At 37.6% G+C, this 21,829-nt stretch overlaps 3 protein-coding genes across 10 annotated transcripts in view; 2 read left to right on the top strand and 1 right to left on the bottom strand.

The window, feature by feature from the left end:
• LOC131345320 (potassium voltage-gated channel subfamily KQT member 4) overlaps positions 1-8,533 on the top strand; it is a 52,493-nt gene extending 43,960 nt beyond the window's left edge. For 4 of the 5 annotated variants that reach the window (XM_058378151.1, XM_058378150.1, XM_058378149.1 and 1 more), the window contains 3 exons: positions 4,570-4,701; positions 5,259-5,397; positions 5,924-8,533. In XM_058378151.1, coding sequence (XP_058234134.1) covers positions 4,570-4,701; positions 5,259-5,397; positions 5,924-6,127 — 475 coding nt within the window. In that variant the 3' untranslated portion in view covers positions 6,128-8,533. The remainder of the gene's footprint in view (positions 1-4,569; positions 4,702-5,258; positions 5,398-5,923) is intronic. The other variant, XR_009203471.1, reaches the window with a different exon arrangement.
• A 1,270-nt stretch (positions 8,534-9,803) lies between these two features.
• Positions 9,804-17,116, top strand: jtb (jumping translocation breakpoint). Of its 4 annotated transcripts, none has more exons than XM_058378159.1 (6): positions 9,804-9,988; positions 11,967-12,087; positions 12,623-12,663; positions 13,719-13,804; positions 14,789-14,868; positions 15,508-17,116. In XM_058378159.1, exons 2-6 carry the CDS (start codon positions 11,999-12,001, stop codon positions 15,662-15,664), a joined length of 453 nt encoding a protein of 150 aa, XP_058234142.1. In that variant the 5' UTR covers positions 9,804-9,988; positions 11,967-11,998; the 3' UTR covers positions 15,665-17,116. The 4 variants fall into 4 exon arrangements, with proteins under 4 accessions (XP_058234142.1, XP_058234141.1, XP_058234139.1 ...); XM_058378158.1 differs by having other exon boundaries at positions 9,804-9,993; XM_058378156.1 differs by having other exon boundaries at positions 9,805-9,988; positions 11,987-12,087.
• Positions 17,117-17,862: 746 nt separating this feature from the next.
• cart4 (cocaine- and amphetamine-regulated transcript 4) lies at positions 17,863-20,977 on the bottom strand. The gene is made up of 3 exons (XM_058378065.1): positions 20,760-20,977; positions 20,450-20,530; positions 17,863-18,870 (listed from the first exon to the last, which is right to left on the bottom strand). Exons 1-3 carry the CDS (start codon positions 20,880-20,882, stop codon positions 18,763-18,765), a joined length of 312 nt encoding a protein of 103 aa, XP_058234048.1. The 5' UTR covers positions 20,883-20,977; the 3' UTR covers positions 17,863-18,762.
• Positions 20,978-21,829: the final 852 nt, after the last annotated feature.

The following is a 21,829-nucleotide window of genomic DNA, read 5'->3' as shown; positions in this document are numbered from 1 at the left end:
CTTTTCACATGATCTTTGATTATAAGGATACTTTTCAGGATCTGATCATCTCATTTCCTGATTCCAGGAATTTGTTGTTTACACCTTTTACAGTTAAATAACTTCAGATCCCTGGCATTTGTTTCTTACATGCACTACAATGGTCTGAGGTGAATTCCTTTCACCCCTGAATTTACTAAAATGACTTAACATGGACAAGAGTAAAGTGTCCAGTTGATGCCATAGCTACCCATGGCCTGGAGTCTTAGAGAGAGTAACTGGCCATGCTGTCTAGGTGAAAGTGATGACATACTCTCGCTCTCTCTCTCTCTCTCTCTCTCTCTCTCTCTCTCCTGTCACTACTAGTCAATTGTGGTGTCTCTGAGCCTGCAGAAGAGGGCAGTTAGTGCTTTGAGTGTTCAGCTGTGTTCAGTTGCCCTATGATGTAGCTTGAGCAGCAGTTTTTAAAGATATGGAAGCTTCATGTGTCCCAGAGGAAGCATGTGTTATTATCCTTTACGATCCCCCGATGTGATCGTCAAGAGCTAGCTAGAGCTAGTAAGTGAGAGCTGGACCAATTTGGAAGAAATTTAACACGTCACTTTGGCTTTCTGTTGGTTTCATATGAGCCTCATGATCACAAAGGAGCTCCAATTTGCTCTCTCAGCCTTGACCTTTTATAGCTATTATTAACACCAGCAGTTTTAGGGTTCTGCACAAAATGTATTTGCTTTATAGTAATCAGTCTATAAATCCATACTTTCAAGGAAATTGCTGCACGATCTAAAAAGATTTAAAATGCTGCATTTTCGTTTCCTTTAGTTAGCGATAAGAAAGCTGTGCAGCTTTGATGGATCACTGCTAATGATGCAACATGTATTGTGTGTTTTAATCATCACTAGTGTGTTGATAACGAAGAGTGAAGTTTTTGAGGGGCAGGGCAGCCTCTTTCCTTAAAGCTAGCAGAAAATAAAACCTAATCATCCTTTGAAATGACATGCCTATTTTATGTTTTTATTTGGCATAATTTGTTTATTTTGTGAATACGATTTGCCACATCAACAACATAACTAGAGAGATCAGTATGATTTATATCAAAGTGTACAGAAAAAATATCATCCAAATTCAGTGTACATCAGTCTACACCTTGAAAGATGTGGAGGTACGCTACCAGTCAAAAGTTTGGACACACCTTCTAATTCCATGGTCTTTCCTGATGTTTATTTCTTTCTACATTGTAAAACAATGCTGAAGGCGGCCGAAATACACAATAATCTGGTTTGAACAGTTGATATTGAGATATGTCTGCTACTGATGCTCTGTAAAGCCTTCATAACAGCTCTAATCTGAGGTGCTGTTAATTGGTGATTTCTGAGGCTGGTAACTCTAAATGAACTTCTCCTCTGCAGCAGAGGTAAATTTTGGTCTTGCTTTCCTGGGATGGTCTTCATGTGAGCCAGTTTCATCATGGTGCTTGATGGGTTTTGCAAATGCACTTGACAATACTGTTCTTGTAAGAACTGTTCCAGAACACCTGACCTTCGTGTCTTAAAATAACAACTGACTGTTTTTTGTTGTCATTACATATGGATTACTGACGTCCATGTGTGTTATTTCATAGTTTTGAAAGCTCCAGTATTGTTCTAGAATGTAGAAAATAAATCCCTAAACAAAAAACACTGAATTAGAGGGTGTGTCCAAACTTTTGACTGGTAGTGTATGTATTGTGACATCATTTATTTCTTTCCCTACATAAATCTAAAAGACTATTGTAAGCTGCATCCTGTTTGTTTCACTCACATGTTCTGATAGCTGATGTTTTTAGTTACTATTGGAAATTCTTATTTAAACCTTATAAAAGAAGCATACATCTTGGATAAAAGAAAGGATTTTCCTGTTTTTAATTTTAGTGATGCATATAAAATTACTATTAACCTTCAAATTACAAGTAGGAGAAGTTTCCAGCTTGGCTGGATTTGATTATAGAACTGTTTAAAACTTTCTGATTGGTTTCTTTGCTAGCTCATTCATTTAACTCTTTTTTCCAGAGGCAAACTGTTGTATCCATATTCAGCATTGAACATCTTTGTGATTTCACAATCCACAGTGGTGCTTAATGGCTCATATAAAAGTAGACACTCAGAGCTTCAGGAATTTGTAGATTTTCTTAAGTATTTCTGTTTTTACCTAGCCTACTAGCATATAACCATATGCTTATAGAAAAATTCCAAAAAACAAAAATTAGTTAGTATTTTTTCCCCACAAATGTTTCTATCTTCAAAGTAAATGTTGATATCAAACCCGTTTCTGCTCTCTGAGACCCCCAAGTGCTTGTTCATAAGCATCTAAAATGTAAAGATGTTTATCTCCAACCATTATAATTCTGTGTTAGGTTCTGTTTTGGGTCCAACAGAGGAAAAAACATCTCATCTATTCAAAGCCAACAGAGTCCTGACTCATTTTATATCAGAGTTTTGGTGATAAAAGAATTCATTTGTATATACTTATTGAAAATGTTTCATATACTTATTTCCATTCCACCAGAACAGAACACCAGTTTACTGATTAAAAAAGGGTTAAGTCCTTAATTTTGTCCCACATGTTTGCAAATTTTTGCTATATATTTCTTATGCATTTCTGAGCCCTCTTTCTCTCGTTCAGCTTCGTTATATTTTGTCGCATATAATTTTTTCACAGTGCGCAAGTCTACACAGAGTACAAATCTCCAGGTGTACAATCCTCACATGTGCATCACTGCTGGTGAAACAACATGCTCTACAATTTTGCAATTTATGTAAGACTTCCTGGAAAAGACTGATGTCCTTTTGAAAATGGCTAATTTTAGCCTTACACAATGCTGAGGTTTCACTTTTAAGACAAATGTTGCAGGAGAAAGCCCAACACATCCCATGTGTCCTTGAGCTCATCTGTACTTTGCCATTTTCCAAGTGTACAATTAATAATAGCTAAGTTTTAAACATCTCCTTGAAAGACAATAATCAGTGACATTTGCTTTCAGAACAGAGTACTCAACTACCAACATTTGTTTTCGGGCTATTATTAGTGGCAGCAGCTAAAATGTTGCGTAAAATGTGAGCTGGGCTGACAGTAAAACACGTTATACGCTGCATTGCCATGGACACAGAGAGAGTCAGCATTTCATGGAAACCCTTAGGGAGTCCAAATAAATGTGATTTCTTTTTTTCCCCTTTTTTCCGCCTCTCCTTCTCTTTTTCCTTACCCTCTCTTTTATCCGCACCTGAGACCCACCCTAGCAAAATTTGCAGCTATCTGCAAAATTAAAAGATGGGGACAATGCGGGCTAAACTCAAGCGTCATCAAGAAACTTGGGTTCTGGGGGGGCTTGAAATGTTCAGAGGTACAGCTGTACAGCTCCTCTTGCAACCCGCCAGCAGAAAAAGCACCATCACACAAGCAAACATGCAAAGCTCTGCACTTGCCACTCGCACACGCAAGCTTTTCCTGCAAAACAATAGGCTTTTTTTAAACACACCTCTGCGCACAGACTTATTTTCACCCATGTTGGTCAGCACTGTTTTTTTAATCCAAGTTCAGTCACTTCCCCTGCCGGCCAGTCATGGTTTTGCAGCTGAGCTGTGAATCTGTCTCTCTCTTGTCTTCTGATAAAGGATATTTTTGTTAACAGAGGATTATCACAGGGCAAAATGCCTGCTGAAAGGAAAAAAAGCCCTCTTTGGTCCCATGATCCACCTCGCTCGCATGGAGTAATTTATCATGTTGCAAGATGGCAGTTTGAGTGCAGCTGCTCGGCGATGCTAACATTAGGCGTGTTTTGTTTGTTTTTGTCGAGTCAGCTTCATGAGTAATATGAGCACAATAACCAGCAGCAGAGCTGGAGTTCTGGGGAGAGACCGATCTGGCACTGTTTCATTTCTTCAAGCTATGACAAGCTATCTGTCAAAAACAGACTTGACAACAGACTTATTTTATGTAGCTACGTTACTAACATACATGTCAGTGTCACTGATTTTAAAGATTGATGATTTAGTCCAGTTTTGATTTGGAAAATAACAACCATCTTTCTACTGCCATCTTAAGTCTATCTTGAATTAGCTCACTCAGGCAACACTAAAGACTGAAACTATAAAACTATGTATGTCATTATGCTTAACCATTCTGTCGTTTCCTGTGAGCTCTTTATCCTGGTCATGGTCACAGCAAAGCTGATGCCTATGTCAGGGAGCATGAAAACTTCACACAGACAACATGAACTGGGGACACTGGAGCTGTAAGGTGGCAGTGATACTCAGTGTACCACCTCACTGAGCTCACATTAAAAAATAAATGGATGGATTGCACTTTAGGTGATGTGGTAGCTTGTGTTTGATTATCACAAGAGGGAAGGACTCACACTTCTCACACTCTGAAACATTAATACATATAGTATCTACCTGTACGTTGTAGACCATTTCTATAATTCATCCTATTTTTAATCTTCTGTATTAGTTAGCATAGATAATGATTTAGCTGTGCACTGAAAAGGAAAAGAAACATTCTGAGTTGTGGAACCATCTGTAATTCGTGTTTATTTATGCTTTCTGTGTGTAGGATCCTGAAGTTTTTGGTCGCCAAGCGCAAGTTTAAAGAAACTCTACGACCATATGATGTGAAGGATGTGATTGAGCAGTATTCAGCTGGACACCTAGACATGCTGGGAAGAATTAAGAGCCTGCAGATGAGGTTAGATTTAATGAGAATTTGAATAGTGCTGTTTGTTTTCAGAACATTCCCATTTCAAGTTACCTTGAGTCTCACAATCTGACACAATGTTTTCAGCTCACAAGCTTTCTGCTGCCGTAGAAATCCTTTGCTTTTCGGCTTAAAGCAATTTACTAATATATAAATGTTAAAATTCTATAAATGAATAAACAAGCAAATAAACCGATAAATAAATTGTGTTTAACATTTTGTCCGGTGCCTGACAAAATATGTGTCTACAAGTAGATATGGACATATTCTGTAATTTCTTGTACATTCTTCATTATACAGATAACAAACAAAATATCTGCATGTATATTTAAAAATGATATTTATTAGGTTAGTAATTGCATGTTTGTAGGAATATTTGTGTTAGATATTAAGTCTGTTATGAACAAACAGCTGAAAAACGCCCATGAATTAAGGATTATTATAATTTCATGAAACTGAAACTGAAAAGTGAGTATCAAATAGAAACACACACACACACACACATGCACCAAGTTATAGACTACACTGACTAATTCTTCTGCCTAAAGGGTAGATCAGATTGTAGGCCGTGGTGCTGTTCCGTCTGATAAAAGGGGAAGAACAGAAAAAGGTGAGAAGACTCCTCCGGAACTGGATCCCCTGGACGAGCTGAGCATGATGGGACGTGTAGTTAAGGTGGAGAAACAGGTAGGGCTTGCAGAAGTTCTGAACACAAATGGTTGTGAAAAAAAAAAGTTGTTTTTAACAAAGAGAACAGATAATAATTATCCTCATATATTTCCATGAATGTTGTATATATATATATATATATATATATATATATATATATATATATATATATATATATATATATATATATATGATTATTCCTGTACAAAAAAAATCTATTGCCTTTTCAGTTCATCTCATTATTCATGATGAGATTAATAGACCTGATTTATAAATTCACAGCACCCATGTAATAAAGTCCCAGATTTCTTTGTGAATACAACTTCAGCAGTCTGCCCATTGTTCAGTAATACAGTGGATGCCAGTGGCAGCAGCTGTTAAAGCCATTGTTTGAACTCACACTTAATTATTTAATTTTTTTTCTTGAGAATGAATACTGTGCATTAGATAGATGTAATGTGTCTGACATTTCTTCTGGATTTATTATTTACTCACATGCTCTATGTTCAGCCCCCATTAACACTGACTATCTCTGATCTCCCAGGTGCAGTCCATTGAGAACAAGCTGGACCTGCTGCTGAACTTTTATTCTCAGTGCCTAAAAAAGGGCTCGTCCCATTTCACACTGTCCTCCTTACTGGAGCCTGACCTCACCTCTGACTACCACAGTCCCACCGACCAGCGAGAGCTCTTTACCTCTGCCAACACACTCAACATCTCTCATTCAGACAGCGGCAACATGGAGTGAGACCTGCAGACAAGGACGATGAGCTGGGACTGCAACCATGGGACACGCAGCCAGGAGCTTCAAGTCTCACACAATAAATCCAGAAAAAAACTTCTTACAGCCTTTCAAATGCTCCAGCCATTATCACATTCTGACATGGCGTTGCCTACCTCTACACTGATGTATGACTTTAAAATGTTTTATGACTTGAGTCTGCACCTTGTTACGACCCCATCAAGATGTTTATGTCCATCTATATTTGAATGTTATGAATGTACAATTCGTTCGTTTTGCCCATTATCAGCACTAAACGTTTGGTCCTTTAATTTCCAAATCCAGTATGTCAACATAACATACACCTCATATTTAATATTCGTGTCCTTTGTTATTCTCCCTCACTTAAAGACCTCCCCCTTTGTGCTTACCCGCATTTTTAAAAATTATTTTTATTATTTTTATTGTATGTGGTGTTAAAAAAGACGGTCTGTGTGCAAACACTGATATTTTATGTGAAGGAAAATAAGTTTATAAGATATTATGAACTAAAGAGAAGTGGTTTCTCTGTTTTTGTGAAGACGTGTTCTGGTAACTTTTCAGTCTTCTGAAGGAGAGGGGATGGAGCACTGTTACTTGACCACTAAAAACTGTTTCATTTCCTGTCACCTCTCCCATCTCGTAAAAACCACACAAATGTGTTTGTATTACATTTGATGCACATTTAATTTGTCCTTTATTTCTCGATGCTGTGATAACAGAGTTACTTAACATGGAATAGTTCTTTCTGCAGTTTTATTTTGTTAAAATCAGTAGACTTCAATAAGAATTCTATTTTTCTGAGATTATAGCTTTAGTCTTCAAATGAATCTGAATGAAGTTTAGATTTTCTTCTCTGTTTCACTTTCAAGTTTTGAGCTGATGCACCATCCTTTGTGCCACAAGGTGGCGTTGAGCTTCTATTGAATGTACTGCATACCCTTAACCTCATGATGTGGACAGTTCAGCAATATAGTCAAAAGCTGGACTTAGGACAAAATTCTCTTTCCTAAACTCTTGATCTCTTTGCATGGCCCAAACAAACATGCCCATGAAAGGACAAATGAAGCAGGTCTGGTGTGGCCCACTCACAGTACTTTTACACATCATGGAAACTTCTTAACTGCTTGTAGTGCTGCACAGATTAGGGTAAAGCTTTCTTTTTCTCTCAGATGTCTCTCAAGAGCCCACTGTGCAAAATGACAAAGAAATAAATAATTAATCATTAAAGGATATATAGATAGGAATTGAAATGAATATTCCTCCAGGAATAGAATAATGCATGTCTGGAGGCCTTTTAGGAGGACTAGTAGCATAAGTAGCATACCTTTCTTTTTATAATTTAGACATAGAGGAGGATTTATATGCCCTGTTCTTATCTTCAGATCCTCTTTCCTTTGTGCCTTGCCACCTGTTTTCATCCTGCATGTAATTCAGACCAAATGAAATGGTGCAGCCCTACTGGAATATAATGAGAAAATATAAGGTTCTGCTGTATGTGCTTTTCTACATCTACTTTTATTGTTTGTTTTTATAAAGCACTCTAATTACCCCTACTTTAAGAGGCATGTAATGGCACAAGTCATTAGTGGATAAAATAGGAATGGTCACATATTATTTTTGTGATACACCCACTGGGATTTGTCATGGTTTCCCGTATTTGCCCCCATATAGACTAAAAAGCATTTTTTGAGCAAGCAATCAAAGCAATCAAAATTAATTGATTGATCTAAGACTTTGGTCTTCGTGCATGAGCTCCATATCAGTATCTATGCATGTAATGTAGGGAGCGGGGATCCAGCTTTAATAAAAATGCTGCAGCCAGTTTGGTCAAACAAGAGCATGAGAGGAGAAGTAGAGGAAACAGCACTTCTATGCCTTATCTTCATAATTAGAGCACACGGATGTGTTTACGATATAAAGGTAGACCTAAGCTTTGTTTTGGCCTACTCATCGTGGCATTAATGAATCACTGAAATGGACTGAACTGGAGTACATACAATCCAAAAGGATTTTTCTACATTATTTGCACCTACACATGTTCGGATATTGTATGCTCTTGGCAAAAATAAATAAATAACAGTCCTCTCACAATGCACACACATTTTGCTTTACCTGTTGTTTGTTTATGCTTTTGTTGATTCTTTAAAGTTAATTTTCTTCCTTTTTTCCTGTTTAATATTTCTTCCATTTAGGTTTTTAAATCATTTCTCTTGCCATATCATTAATTTCTGCTGTTGATTTGTGTTGAGCTGCACGAAGCTACCTTTAACCATTTCTTTTTTATTCATCGATTGTGTTTATGGACATGATTCTTATTTGCTAATGTGAGAGATTATTTGCTCAACAATATGTATGTTCGATCTAGTATGATTGTAAAAGAAGAATAAATAAAGCCAGATTTTGTTTAAGAAAAAGCCTTGTTATTGTCATTATTATTATTATTATTATTATTATTATTATTATTATTATTTTATTTTTTATATTTTTGAGGCCTTGTTTGTTAATTTTCCATCACTCTAAATACTACACTACATGAACTATATATTTAACACATATTTAAATTTGTGGAACATGGAAAATATGTAAACAGCTAAACTGCATAAAATAACAGTTCATTGGGTGTAGCAGGTAGCAGTCCAGAGCTCTGTGTCGAGTTTCCTGCCATGTCTCAAGAACATTCTAGTAGTTGGATCGGCTATGCTACATTGACTCTCATTGTGATTGATTGTGTGAATCCAGAGTGTATTCATACCTTATTCATACCTTGAGTGTTCCTGGGATAGGCTCTGTCTCCACTGTGACTCTGACCAGGATTACGTTATTGGCCTATTCTTCTACTAAAGATGACTGAATGAATAAATGAACAAAATATGTCAAATTTTTTAAAACAATCACCATTGTAGCATTAAAAAAAACTTTAAATTCTACATATTATATGTTGCCGATATTTTTGAGCAGGTATGTAGTAGCTTGGTAGTCTGTAGATGTGGTAGCTAGGTGGTTAAGGTGATCACAAAGATTGTGAGTTTGAATCCCAGGTCCTCCAATCTGCCACTGCTGGGCCCCTGAGCAAGGCCCTTAACCCTGAACTGCTCAGTTGAATAAAAAAATTTGATAAAAATGTAAGTCACTCTAGATAAGGGGGTCTACCAAAAAATGGAAATGGAAATGCCTGGAGTGCAGTCAGTGCTCAAAGGTCTCAAAGGTGTTCAGTGGGATTGAAGTCAGAACTCCAGCCTTGTAACACCATGTCTTCATGGACCTCATCACACAGGGGAATTGTCGTGGAACATGTTAGGGCTTCTTAGTTCTCTTGGGGCTACAGTAATACACAGATATTCTATACAATTGTGTGCAACAGATAGATAGATAGATAGATAGATAGATAGATAGATAGATAGATAGATAGATAGATAGATAGATAGATAGATAGATAGATACTTTATTGATCCCATGAGGGAAAATCTTGTTTTACAGCAGCTTCTACAACTTTATACCTATATCTATAAGTAATCCTAATATAAGGGATTAGTTTGTGACGCCCCAAGGTGTGTTTTTTAACCTTCAAACGTGTTTAATGTATCATGAGGGACTTTTCCGAGTCCGGTCGCTAGGCGGAAGTGTAATGTTGCTTTTGAGAAAAACTCCACGTTGTAACGGCGTGACGTCATACCAACTCTCCTATTCAAGATGGCGGACGGTCCACTTCGGTGTAAATAAAGTATCAGGCTAAACGATATCTAAGTTATAAAGCTGCCGCACGATTGTGTGACTGTTTTAAGTGGAGAATCATCTGAAAACTAACGTTAGTGGTATTACAAGGGATGACTGAGAATGGCAATATAGGTAAGGTAAGGACACGGAGGTTCATGTTTTAGCCTTTTCTTTCTCCAGGGCAGTATGTGGATAGCGTTAGCTAGCAAGCTGGTTGACTTTAAATGTCAAAGTAACGTTATTTATTTATCTATCTATCTATCAATTTACAAAATATACCGGCATATTATATTTTATTGAGTTAATGTAGAGCTGCGTGTGTTTGTTAAGATGTCAGTAATGTGATATGATCGCTCACAACTTCTTCAACGTAACGTTTTAATGGGCAATAAATAAGAGGTCATTTCGACAGGACTCGCTGTTATTGGAACATAATCAACGACAAGGTGGTGTTTTATTCCGCGTATACCACAGCTATTCTCTAACTGTTATACATTTCAGTCCATTAAAGAAACAACACACCGTGCTCTTTAACCCTGTAGAGTCTGATGTACAGATTAGTTCCTGTTATTACTCATCACTTATAAACAGTAACTCACTCACTAGCCTAGTATTTTATTTAAACTTCAGAAGTTTATTTGACGAAAAACAAAATTACTGAGAAATTTCAAAGCTCAAATCTTGTATCTTGAAATAATCATACATTATATTGGCAAAAGTTCTGGGACACTCCTCCAAATCACTGAATTCAGAGGTTGGGCTTGTTCCCTTAGATCCAGTGAAAGGAACTCTTAATGCTTCAGCATACCGAGACATTTTGGACGATTTCATGCTCCCAACTCTGTGGGAACAGTTTGGGGATGACCCCTTCCTGTTCATCTGCCTTTACATGTACATGAATTTAATATGGAGTTGGCCCGCCCTTTGCAGCAAAACAGCTTCAACTCTTCTGGGAAGTCTTTCCACAAGGTTTAGGAGTGAGTTTATGGGAATTTTTGACCATTCCTCTAGAAGAGCATTTGTGAGGTCAAGCGCTGATGTTGGACGAGAAGGTCTGGTTTGCCCTCTCCACTCTAATTCATGTGTTCTATCAGGTTGGGGTCAGGAATTTGTGCAGGACAGTCAAGTTCCTCCACACCAAACTCACTCATCCATGTCTTTATGGACCTTGCTTTGTGCCCTGGTGTGCAGTCATGTTGGAATAGGAAGGGGTCATCCCCAAACTGTTCCCACAAAGTTAAGAGCATGAAATTGTCCAAAATGTCTTGGTATGCTGAAGCATTAAGAGTTCCTTTCACTGGAACGAAGGGGCCAAGCCCAACCCCTGACCAAAAAAACAAAAACAAAAAACCCAAAACAAAACAAAAAAAAACTGATTTGGAGGGATGTCCCAAAACTTTTGGCAATATGGTGTATAATGATATATAATGTACACTGATATTGTGCATTTTTCCTCTTTAATAACAGCCCGTTTAATTAACCTAAGATGGTCTACCATATACACCAATCAGCCATAGCATTAAAACCACTGAAAGATGATGTGAAAAACAATCAAAAGGTCTCATTACAATCGTGCTCAAATTGTGGAATACATTTGGCAGCAGCAGGCAGTTCTCGAGGTTGTGTTGGAAGCTGAAAAAATGTGCGAAAATGTGTTACAAATAGTATAAGGACCTGAGCAACATTGACAAAGAGCCAAATTGTAATATGACTGTGTCTGAGCATCTCTATAACGCAGGTCTTGTGCAGTGTACTCAGTATGCATCGGTTAGTATTTAACAAAAATGTTAGATTGAGCACATTTATTTAACCGAAACACATTTGAGTCAGAATTCTACAACAGTGTCGTGTAGAAATAAAATGATTACCTATATAATGTTTCCCGTAGTAGCATTACCAGTTCAGTTCTTACACCTAAGAAAAAGTGCCATGAGTGCAACAAAACTTAGATTTTCTTCTTCCTCTAAATTTTGTTACTGCCTGTTTATCTCCTCTTAATTGAATTGTTATCCAGCTCACAGTTTGCATGTTACAACTTATGTCTCATCTCAGTGTTGGTGTTTAGTATATTGTCTGTTTAAAGCTCTGAGGTGTTTCTAAACTACAGCAGGACTGTTTTTTTCCTCACAGCTAAGCTGAGGAATGGAGAGTGACTGCAGGATTCCCATGTCATGTTTAAGACCCAGAGTTCTGGTCCTGCATGCACTTTTCTGGGGATTGGTGTGTCTCAGGTTAGTAGAACTGAGTACAACATCATAAGGTATAATAATGTAGACTTGAGTTTCACTGCTGTGTCAAAAAATGTAAGTATTATCTTATTATTTCCACTTAACTCATGATAGCAGGATATTTTGAGTTATTGTCTCTCTATCTATCTATCCATCCATCCATCCAAATATATGTCTTATTGATTTTTGTACCTTGTGTACCTTTCCTTGTCACTGGGGTGGTATTGTCAGTACTGTTAATATTTATATTCATTTGAAAACATCAAAATATTGTGCCTTAAAAAATAATTTAAGGTACATAACTGGACTATAATTACATTTTGGAGTAAAGGTACTCTACATGTGCCTTTTTAGGTCAGAGATACATAGTAAAAATACAAAAAGATGTATCCTTGAGCGTACTTCCCGGTGACAAGTGAAGGTATCATTCAGTACCCATGTTTTGAGCGTATGTTTAACATAGACGGTACCTTGAAATAATGATACAGCATCTGAACTTGAATGGTAACCCTTTGTTGTTTTCTTTTGTGTTTTTCAGAGTGTTTGGGTCAGCACTTCTTGGTGAGGTAAAGCCCACAGGTATGTGCAGCTCTACAGTTATTACTGACGCTTACAGCTCAGTTCTGTGTGCATGTACATGCGTGTGTGCATGCATGCGTGTACGTGTGTATACACATATTGCAGATATGCTCACGCCACACAGAATGAACACTTTATCACATTATTTATATTACACTTTCAAGCAGTGCATATCACAGTTAATAAATCTGAATTAATAATACGTTAATGCTGAAAAATAATCCACCATAATTCAGCACAAATGGTCAGCATGTGGCCATTTTATCAGAAGAAAGTGAATACCTCAGTCAGTAGCTAGTAGTTGCTTTAAAAAAATGAATGAGCAATTAGTCAAAATATTTAACACTGTTTGTATTCGAATGCACTGGAAAACAGAGATTGAACAATTTCGCCAAATTTGATAAAATCATCGATTAAATAAATCTGATGAAAGACTGAGATTTTATCTGATCATCTTGGCGTTACAAATTACAAGAGCAATATTCTCATTTATGAACAGTTCCTTTGCTGTCATTTTTCCCCAACTATGACGATTTCCTTCACATGGAACTCTTAAGTGGTGCTAAGGGCTCTAAAAGAAAATACAGATACAGATCACATTAACCAAAGAAGGAGAATCGGAGAATCTTAACACTATTTAAGATTTTAAAAACAATACAACTGAGGACTAAACCAACATGCTGAATTAAACAGTTAGCTAATTTCTACATCTTGACTTTTTGGCATCATGGTGACACAACATGCTGTTCCCCACATGCATCTAAATTTGGTCTGGGCTTCATGTAATGTGAATAGTAATGTGTGTATCCTACAGTTGTCAACAAATTGCCTATTATGGTACATACGGTAAACATATGGTAAACAGTTCGTTTGTATTCTGCACCCAGGCTGAATTTATTTAGTTTGATATAAATGTTTGGCTGTAAAGACCATCATGGGGCTTAATGGAGTGTATACTAGACCATTTTCTCTTCAGATTGATTGAACAGTCAGATTAAACATAAACATTACACTAACATTAACATTTTTCTACTGGTTATGCTTCTGAATTGCAGTAACAAAGGCAGCGACCATGCCGTGTTGGCAGGTGGAAGAGTTTGTTGTTGCGACAGAATGCACTTTGTGTAGTGCTTTTCAAACGGTAAGAATTTTCACAAAATGTAACTTTGCTTACAAAACATCCTCAAGATGATTTGCATCACATTGCAAACACACACAGTCGTCTCTCACGCTCACGATGAACTCGTGTTAACACATCTGGTGTTGTGCATGTAACTGCATGTCCTCGCAACAGCTTCCTGATCCTGACATGAGAATGATTTCAATATGTTCTTCTTCAATATGTCCCAGAATAAAATATCAATCAGTAATGAAATATTTTGAATGCCGTTTTGCTAAAATTGATAATTGTGTAAGCAGGCCTTTGGGATGCCCTGTCGATAATGGATGTCTATTGACTGCTATGAAAATTATTATACCACAGTGCTATTGAACTCTTGATTATGATTGGTCAGAATGTGTTGATTAATTTTACACAGGAGCAGTGATAGTAATTCAGATAATGCAAGCATTATAGAGAATTGTCTTTCTCCTCCTTTCTTTTTGTTCTCTGATCTTCTCTAATCTTAGTGAGAGGCTCTAGAAAGTGAAAGACTGTTGTTTTTTTTTGTTTGATTTTTTTGGATTTCCTCCACAATTTGGTCATATCTCAGTTCCCACCCACCAGCCAGCTTTCCCCAATCACTCTACAACTAACAGCTGTTATAACAAGTTATTCTGTGGATGTTTCACAACATTAATAATAACTGGGAACAGATAAATGTATGATGTATTGTCCATTAATAATTTAACACTTGCAGCAATCTGCAAATTTCTGTGGTATAAGAAGAATAAAGCAATTTTGGAGGTGTGGTTATCGGAAAGTAGTTCATTTCAGGGTAGTTACACACTACACCAACACACCACCCCATCACAGATTATTCATGCCTGTTGTGTTTTTATTTTTTTATAAATACTGCCTTTAAGATAACTCTATAGGTTTTGTACACATGCAGTTAAAGCCATGGAACTTGAATAAAGCTTCGTTTAAGCTTGCATTAAATCCCTCCGTGTAATCTCCCTGCAGAAGACGCAACCGGCCTGCATCCAGACAGGATATGTGGAAAGGATTAACTGTACCAAGTCCAACAAAGATGAGTATAAAAGGTGAGTTTTGTTTCTCCACATTATTCCATTCACTAATCTCATCTTTCTGCCTCTGACAGTTAAATGACTTAAATGGTATTTTCGTTTAGATCATCCAAATGTTTCCCAAATGCCAATTATTGTGTGTTGCTTTTGAATAATATAAAGAGCTCCAGCAAGATTACATTATCAAAAGAGCATCGTTGAAACACAGAATCACAGGCTGCGTCCACATTCACACTAATCACAGCGCGCCAAAAAAAGACAGCCACCTGTGCTATGAAGCATATAGAAAGCAGCGCTGGTTTACTTGTTAAGCCTTTAGCAGCCACAGTTAAGCTGTCTACATTCCCATGAGCGCTACACCTGTGGCTGATACCACACAGTAAATACAGTCCGCTCTAGAACTATTGGCACCCTTCATGAACATGGGGGGGTTAGGAAAAATGTTATCTTGCACTAAAAATATGAAAGAAGTCTAATCATTGATCGAATTCCAATAAACTAAATGTTGTTTTCCACGAAGAATGCACATTGTAAGGCATGTGGTAACGTCCAGTTTTGGACATAGTAAGTGAAACTGAAATATATTGCTGTCATTATTTATTTGTAAAAAAATTTTTCTTTTTTCATTGTGTGTATGTGTTTGTGTGTCTCTAGCTGCCGCTCAGCAGTGATGGAGGAGCATCTCTTTTGGAAATTTGAGGGTGCCATGTTAGGCCTTACTGTTATCTTTGCACTAGTAGTGATCGGCAGGCAGAGGTCTTTAGACCGCCAAGCCTCGGAAAAGGTCCGCAGGCAGATTGAATCTATTTAGTCCTCAGAACTGTATTGAGCAGTATTGTACATATGATGAGGAGAGCTCCAGAGTTACAGTGATCATCATTATCCCCGGTGTTCCAGCACTGCTGTAGTAGGCGGTTTCACTGGCCTGGCCTGGGTTCACGGGACACTCGTAGACAAAGCTGGTCATGTCTTAATGGATGGACATAATGTTTTTTGTTTGAAATTTGACAGTAAGAGTGGGTTGCTGCTTCCATATTTTCCATATTACTTCCATATCACACCATCTTTTCACACACATTACTCATTCTACAGTTAACTTTTAACTGTGAAGCTTCCAGGATTAATAAGGAAGTCAGCAGCTAAATCAACAGACTTAATAATAGAAAAGATCAATTGTTTGTTTCTTGTGAGATTTTGTACTTGGGAGTTTCTCCTCCCTAATAGATAATGCACAGCCGATACTACATGTTCTCATTAACACTGTACTGACCTAATGCAGAAGCAGAGTTCCTTTTGACATTTGTTATAAATTAAATTGTATTGTGTATAGAATCCTGTTATTATTTGCCCTGGAACTGTCATGCTGAGACATTTTAATGACATGATGAATCTGAGCTTGTGCTTCTGTGTGTTTTAATAAGTGTTTGCTAATCAGATAACAGGGAATGTAAACATGGACACAGGAATCGGGTCGTTTTCTTTATTTTCTTGTAAATGTAAAAAACAAATGATCGTTTTCACATGCTTATAAATTGTCCAGTAGGAGCCTGAGAAATGTTCTAGTTTGCTGACCATGTTTAAACATCCATATATTACATTTACCGCGAAGACTGCGTTTCAAGTTTCAGTTTTTGTGCTTTTGTTTTTAATTCCAGTCCCGATGATTTTTGGTTTTGAAACTCGGATTCAGTTGAACTACAAGTGTTTGCTCGTCATGTTGTGCATGGTTCAGTGTGTCTCAGCACCAGCGTGAGGTTTTATTTGTGGAATATATTGATATGTTAGGCACTGCACATACTGCTGCTGACCTTTACCCCATCTAAACTCTGTTAACTCTATTATACAGATTAATGTGGAAGTGTTAATTTTTAAATGAGCTAATTACTAATTTTTGGGTATGTTCAATATCCTGGTTTTTGGTTTTGTTTTGTTTTGTTTTTGGCCCATGCAGAAGTTTAGTTTCAAGTACGCAGCTGATCTTCTTCTGATATGCCGTGTGTGTGTGTGTGTGTGTGTGTGTGTGTGTGTGTGCGTGCGCACGTGCACGCGTGCGTGTGTGCGGCAGTGTAAAGCAAGTTGAGACAGTTTTTTTCATTTCATTGATGCAATGAAGAAAAGGCTGCATGCTGTTTTCTCTTTAGCCAGTTTTACTGGTCTACCTGACTGTACATAATGTATTTTTATGAAAGATGTGAGACATTTCCTATTCTCTGTATTTAAAAGGGGAACTGTGAAATAAACGAAATGGAACAAATTATTATTATTATTATTGTGTGTGTTTTTTTTTTATTTTTTAAACCGCACAATAACAGAGTATCCTTTGCGTCATTGGTGCTTGGATCCTAATTACAAATTAAATGTCCAGTCATGCAATAAATTGCTTGGCCCAGCACATTCATTTATACTCACCACTTCTGTTATGGTATCGATGGACTGCAGTAGAAACTTTGGCACTGGTCTCGCATCCACAGTAATGATGAGGATCAGTCTGCTGAAAAAGTCCTGAGTTTCTCCTACATCACTCATAAATGATATTTATAAGTAGGATCAATGGGCCATGTTGAAATCATTTCTAGCTGACAGTTTGAAGGCTTTTCGAAAGCTATTAAAGATTCAAGCGCAACACTTCACTTTCATACCTTTACTTCACTTCGAGAGATGAATTGCACCACATAGCGTCATAAATACAATGATTTGATTCAGGTTTTTTTTTTTTTGTATAGCACTTTTAACAAGATATTGTTGCAAGGCACCTTAAAAAATAAATTAAAAAAAATCTAAATGAGTAAGTCAGAGGCAACAATGGCAAGAATAAACACCCTGAGATGATGTTACGAAGAAACCTTGAGAGGAACCAGACTCCAGATTGAATGATCTATTAGAATCTATTAGATCAGCTCACTCTGTGTAGCCCAGAGGTGTGTGTGTGTGTGTGTGTATATACTACAAATGTGTGTACAACACAACTGACATGTCCAGGTCTTGATTTACCCAAACAGCAGATTAGTATCAGGTTCAGGAAAATTATTTATTCTATTTCAGTTGGTTCATTTGGTGCCTTATTCAGATAAATGTCACATCACTATTGAGCTGACAAACTTCACTAATGTGACCGCTGTGTGTTTTATCTTGTTTGGCTACCAGTAAAAGGTCTTCTCTGACACAGGAAAGGGCACAATGTCATTAATTCTCAGTGCGCTGTGCTTTAGGAAATGTATTCAGAGACGGCCGATTAGTGTGCTGTAAAGTTCAGCAATGAGTCAAAAACCTTTGATGAGCACATCAGATGCCAAAAACCTATTACTGCAATCAGATAAAAACCAATTGGGCAGTACAGCTGGATTTAGCTGCAGGCCCATAATTAAGGGGTCTGATGCATTTGTGTTGTTAAATAAAAAACTCTCACCTTTGTGCCCTTTAATCTTGGTCTTTTAATTATATGACTTGTTAATAATCTTTCAATAATGCATGCAGGATATGTGGTCACATTTTACATAATACAATATATCATTTCAGCTTTGTCACAGGCAATTTGCCTCCCTTAATGGAAATGTGCTCTTTAAAACCTTAGATTGTGTTAACATACATACATACATACATACATACATATATATATATCTATATATCTATATATCTATATATACCTTTATAATATATGATATTATAGAAATGCATATCACAATAAGTTGAATATTAATTATACAGAATTGAATATGAATTATACACTCAATGAGTCTTAAAGACATTTTATTAAACAAAAATAAATAAATTCAACCTTACATGTGATTTTATCAAACATACACAAAAAATTGATGAACTAAACAACAGTTTTAAGACATCAGCGACGCAAGATCCCATCAGAGCTAGCCGGCACTATGTCTGATGAACGGTGCAGTTCTGCAGGCTCGGTCAGTAGCAGCGCAAAAAGAAGGTGTTGCATGCGCTCCCTCTCATGCAGTCACACAGGCGGCCGATGCGTGGTCCGTGCTTCAGGGCACACCGCTCTCCTACATCACACTAAACACCAATGTGTGCATATGATTATCATCAACCTGTGTAACTGCATGATGTTATGATGTAGAGGACAAAGATGCACCTAATGTAATGTTAACTTTGAAAATATATGTACAATGATTTAAAAGGTGAATTCAGATATAGCAGGACATACAGATTTTAGATTTCCACTAGTCTGAACTTTTTTCTCATTAATAAAACAAAACTCCCCAAAATATTAAACATTTCTGAATCATGAAGCACAAAACCCATATTAATGACATCTTTTAGAAGTTTTTAATTCATTGTATTTGAACACTAACATTATGTTTAATTTGTTACAGTACTAGATTTATGTATCATAATTATATTTATTAAAATTAGTCATGACAATTTTGTAACCTTATAGCCAAAGCATTTGGAAATTTTCATTCCTCAATCTATTTGGGGTCAACTTTTGGTCTGATGCTGGCCACACCCCTTAAACTGATGTCACATTAAATAATTTATGTTGCATCGGTCAAGCTGTTCATTGACATAAGCTTGGACTTTTACTTAACAGGTCAGAAAATAAATGCTGTCTCAATATACCTGATGCCCCAAAACACACCCTGCATTCACAACATGAGCTGCATACTGTAATTCATCAAAATCTAAAGGCATAAAGCTTATTACAGACCCAACCAAAAGCCTTCCTCTATACAGATTCGATTTGATTCGATTTTATTTATTTATTTAAAGATAGCCTTTAAGAATGCGTATTGAAATCATGCTAATGGTTGGACCAGAAAGCTGTCGCACATTTGGGATGGACTTTAACAAGAAACATAAGCACATCACATGTTAATGTTCATTATGAGTGGGAGAGATGATGGTGTGGATTTGAAAAGAAATGGAAAGGAAATGTAGAGGATGTTCTGTACATAAGTAACTTTTTGCTAAAAAAAAAAATAGTGTTATTTCCTGTTTATATTGAGACTTGGTACAGAGAAAGAGAGAAAGAGAGAGAGAGAGAGAGAGAGAGAGAGAGAGAGAGAGAGAGAGAGAGAGAGATGGACAGACAGACTCACAGAGACAGAGAGAAAGAGAGAGAGAGAGAGAGAGAGAGAGAGAGAGAGAGAGAGAGAGAGAGAGAGAGAGATGGACAGACAGACAGACTCACAGAGACAGAGAGAGAGAGAGAGAGAGAGAGGGACAGACAGTCAGACTCAGAGATAGAGAGAGAGAGAGAGAGCGCGAGAGAGAGAGAGAGACAGACAGACAGTCAGACTCAGAGAGAGAGAGACGGACAGACAGTTAGACTCAGAGAGAGAGAGAGAGAGAGAGAGAGAGAGAGAGAGAGAAAGACAGACAGTCAGATTCAGAGAGAGAGAGAGAGGAGAGAGAGAGAGAGAGAGAGAGAGAGAGATGCTGGGGTGTTATTTGGGGTCTTTTCAATAATCTAAAACTGCCTACACAGCATTATTTTAGCATTATTTTTATAAATCACACATCATTTCTGTTTAAAGTGTGCAAGAGATTAGAAAGTACTAAACTGTGTTAGTTATAAATAATAATAATAATAATAATAATAATAATAATAATAATAATAATAATGTTTTACCCTTGGAATGATGCTGGCTCTTTTATCCAGTCCTATCTGATTGTCTCCGTCTCCTTCCAGAAGGTTTTCCAGTGCTTCAGCCTGAGTAAAATATAAAAACACAGATTTATTTAGTTTTGTTCAGTTCCTATAACCTGATATTGACAAGAGACATAAACTGCGTGATCCCACGTGATCTATCCTTTTTTGTATCTTTAGAATATTTTAATCACGTGCAACAGCTGCAACAAGAGAAGCCAAGTTTGATACAAAAATATGAAATCATGTATAAACCAGAGTTTTTTGTTTTGTTTTGTTTTGTTTTATTTACCATGTCTCTGGTGACGAGCTGCTCCTCGGACAGTCGGTGGTCCAGAGAGGTGTGCGCGTGACACACAGTGCTGAGCAATAACACACACACGCCGAGGTACACCGTTGTCCTGATGCTGTCCATGTCGCTAGAGAAATAGAGTTTAAAGCAGACAGTTTATAAAAAAATTCCTCACGTCTTCTTTCGCAGGATCGCTGCTTGCAAAACTTTCTCTATTTATACAGCGCGAGCGCCGGAGTGACGCGCGCTCCCGTGACGTCATCACCCATCCTTTTCCGACAGGTGTGAATAAGACTCTCAAATGCTAACTGCAAAGTAAGGTCAAAAGATAGCCCTCGAAAAGCAGGCAGCTGATATGTAGAGCCTGTGTAGACGGAGAGAGAGAGAGAGAGAGAGAGAGAGAGAGACAGACAGACAGACAGACAGACAGACAGACAAACTGAGAGACAGAGAGAGAGAGAGAGAGAGAGAGAGACAGACAGACAGACAGACAAACTGAGAGACAGAGAGAGAGAGAGAGAGAGAGAGAGAGAGAGAGACAGACAGACAGACAGACAAACTGAGAGACAGAGAGAGAGAGAGAGAGAGAGAGAGAGAGACAGACAAACTGAGAGAGACAGAGACAGACAGACAGACAAACTGAGAGAGAGAGAGACAGAGACAGACAGACAGACAGACAAACTGAGAGAGAGAGAGACAGAGACAGACAGACAGACAAACTGAGAGAGAGAGAGAGAGAGAGAGAGAGACAGACAGACAGACAGACAAACTGAGAGAGAGAGAGACAGAGACAGACAGACAGACAAACTGAGAGAGAGAGAGACAGAGACAGACAGACAGACAAACTGAGAGAGAGAGAGACAGACAGACAGACAGACAGACAGACAAACTGAGAGAGAGAGAGACAGAGACAGACAGACAGACAAACTGAGAGAGAGAGAGACAGAGACAGACAGACAGACAAACTGAGAGAGAGAGAGACAGAGACAGACAGACAGACAAACTGAGAGAGAGAGAGAGAGAGAGAGAGACAGACAGACAGACAAACTGAGAGAGAGAGAGACAGAGAC

Source organism: Hemibagrus wyckioides, linkage group LG24 (assembly GCF_019097595.1).
Source record: "Hemibagrus wyckioides isolate EC202008001 linkage group LG24, SWU_Hwy_1.0, whole genome shotgun sequence".
Taxonomy (NCBI): domain Eukaryota; kingdom Metazoa; phylum Chordata; class Actinopteri; order Siluriformes; family Bagridae; genus Hemibagrus; species Hemibagrus wyckioides.
The sequence above is the reverse complement of the archived record's forward strand: the minus strand, read 5'-3'. Positions and strand labels throughout refer to the sequence as shown.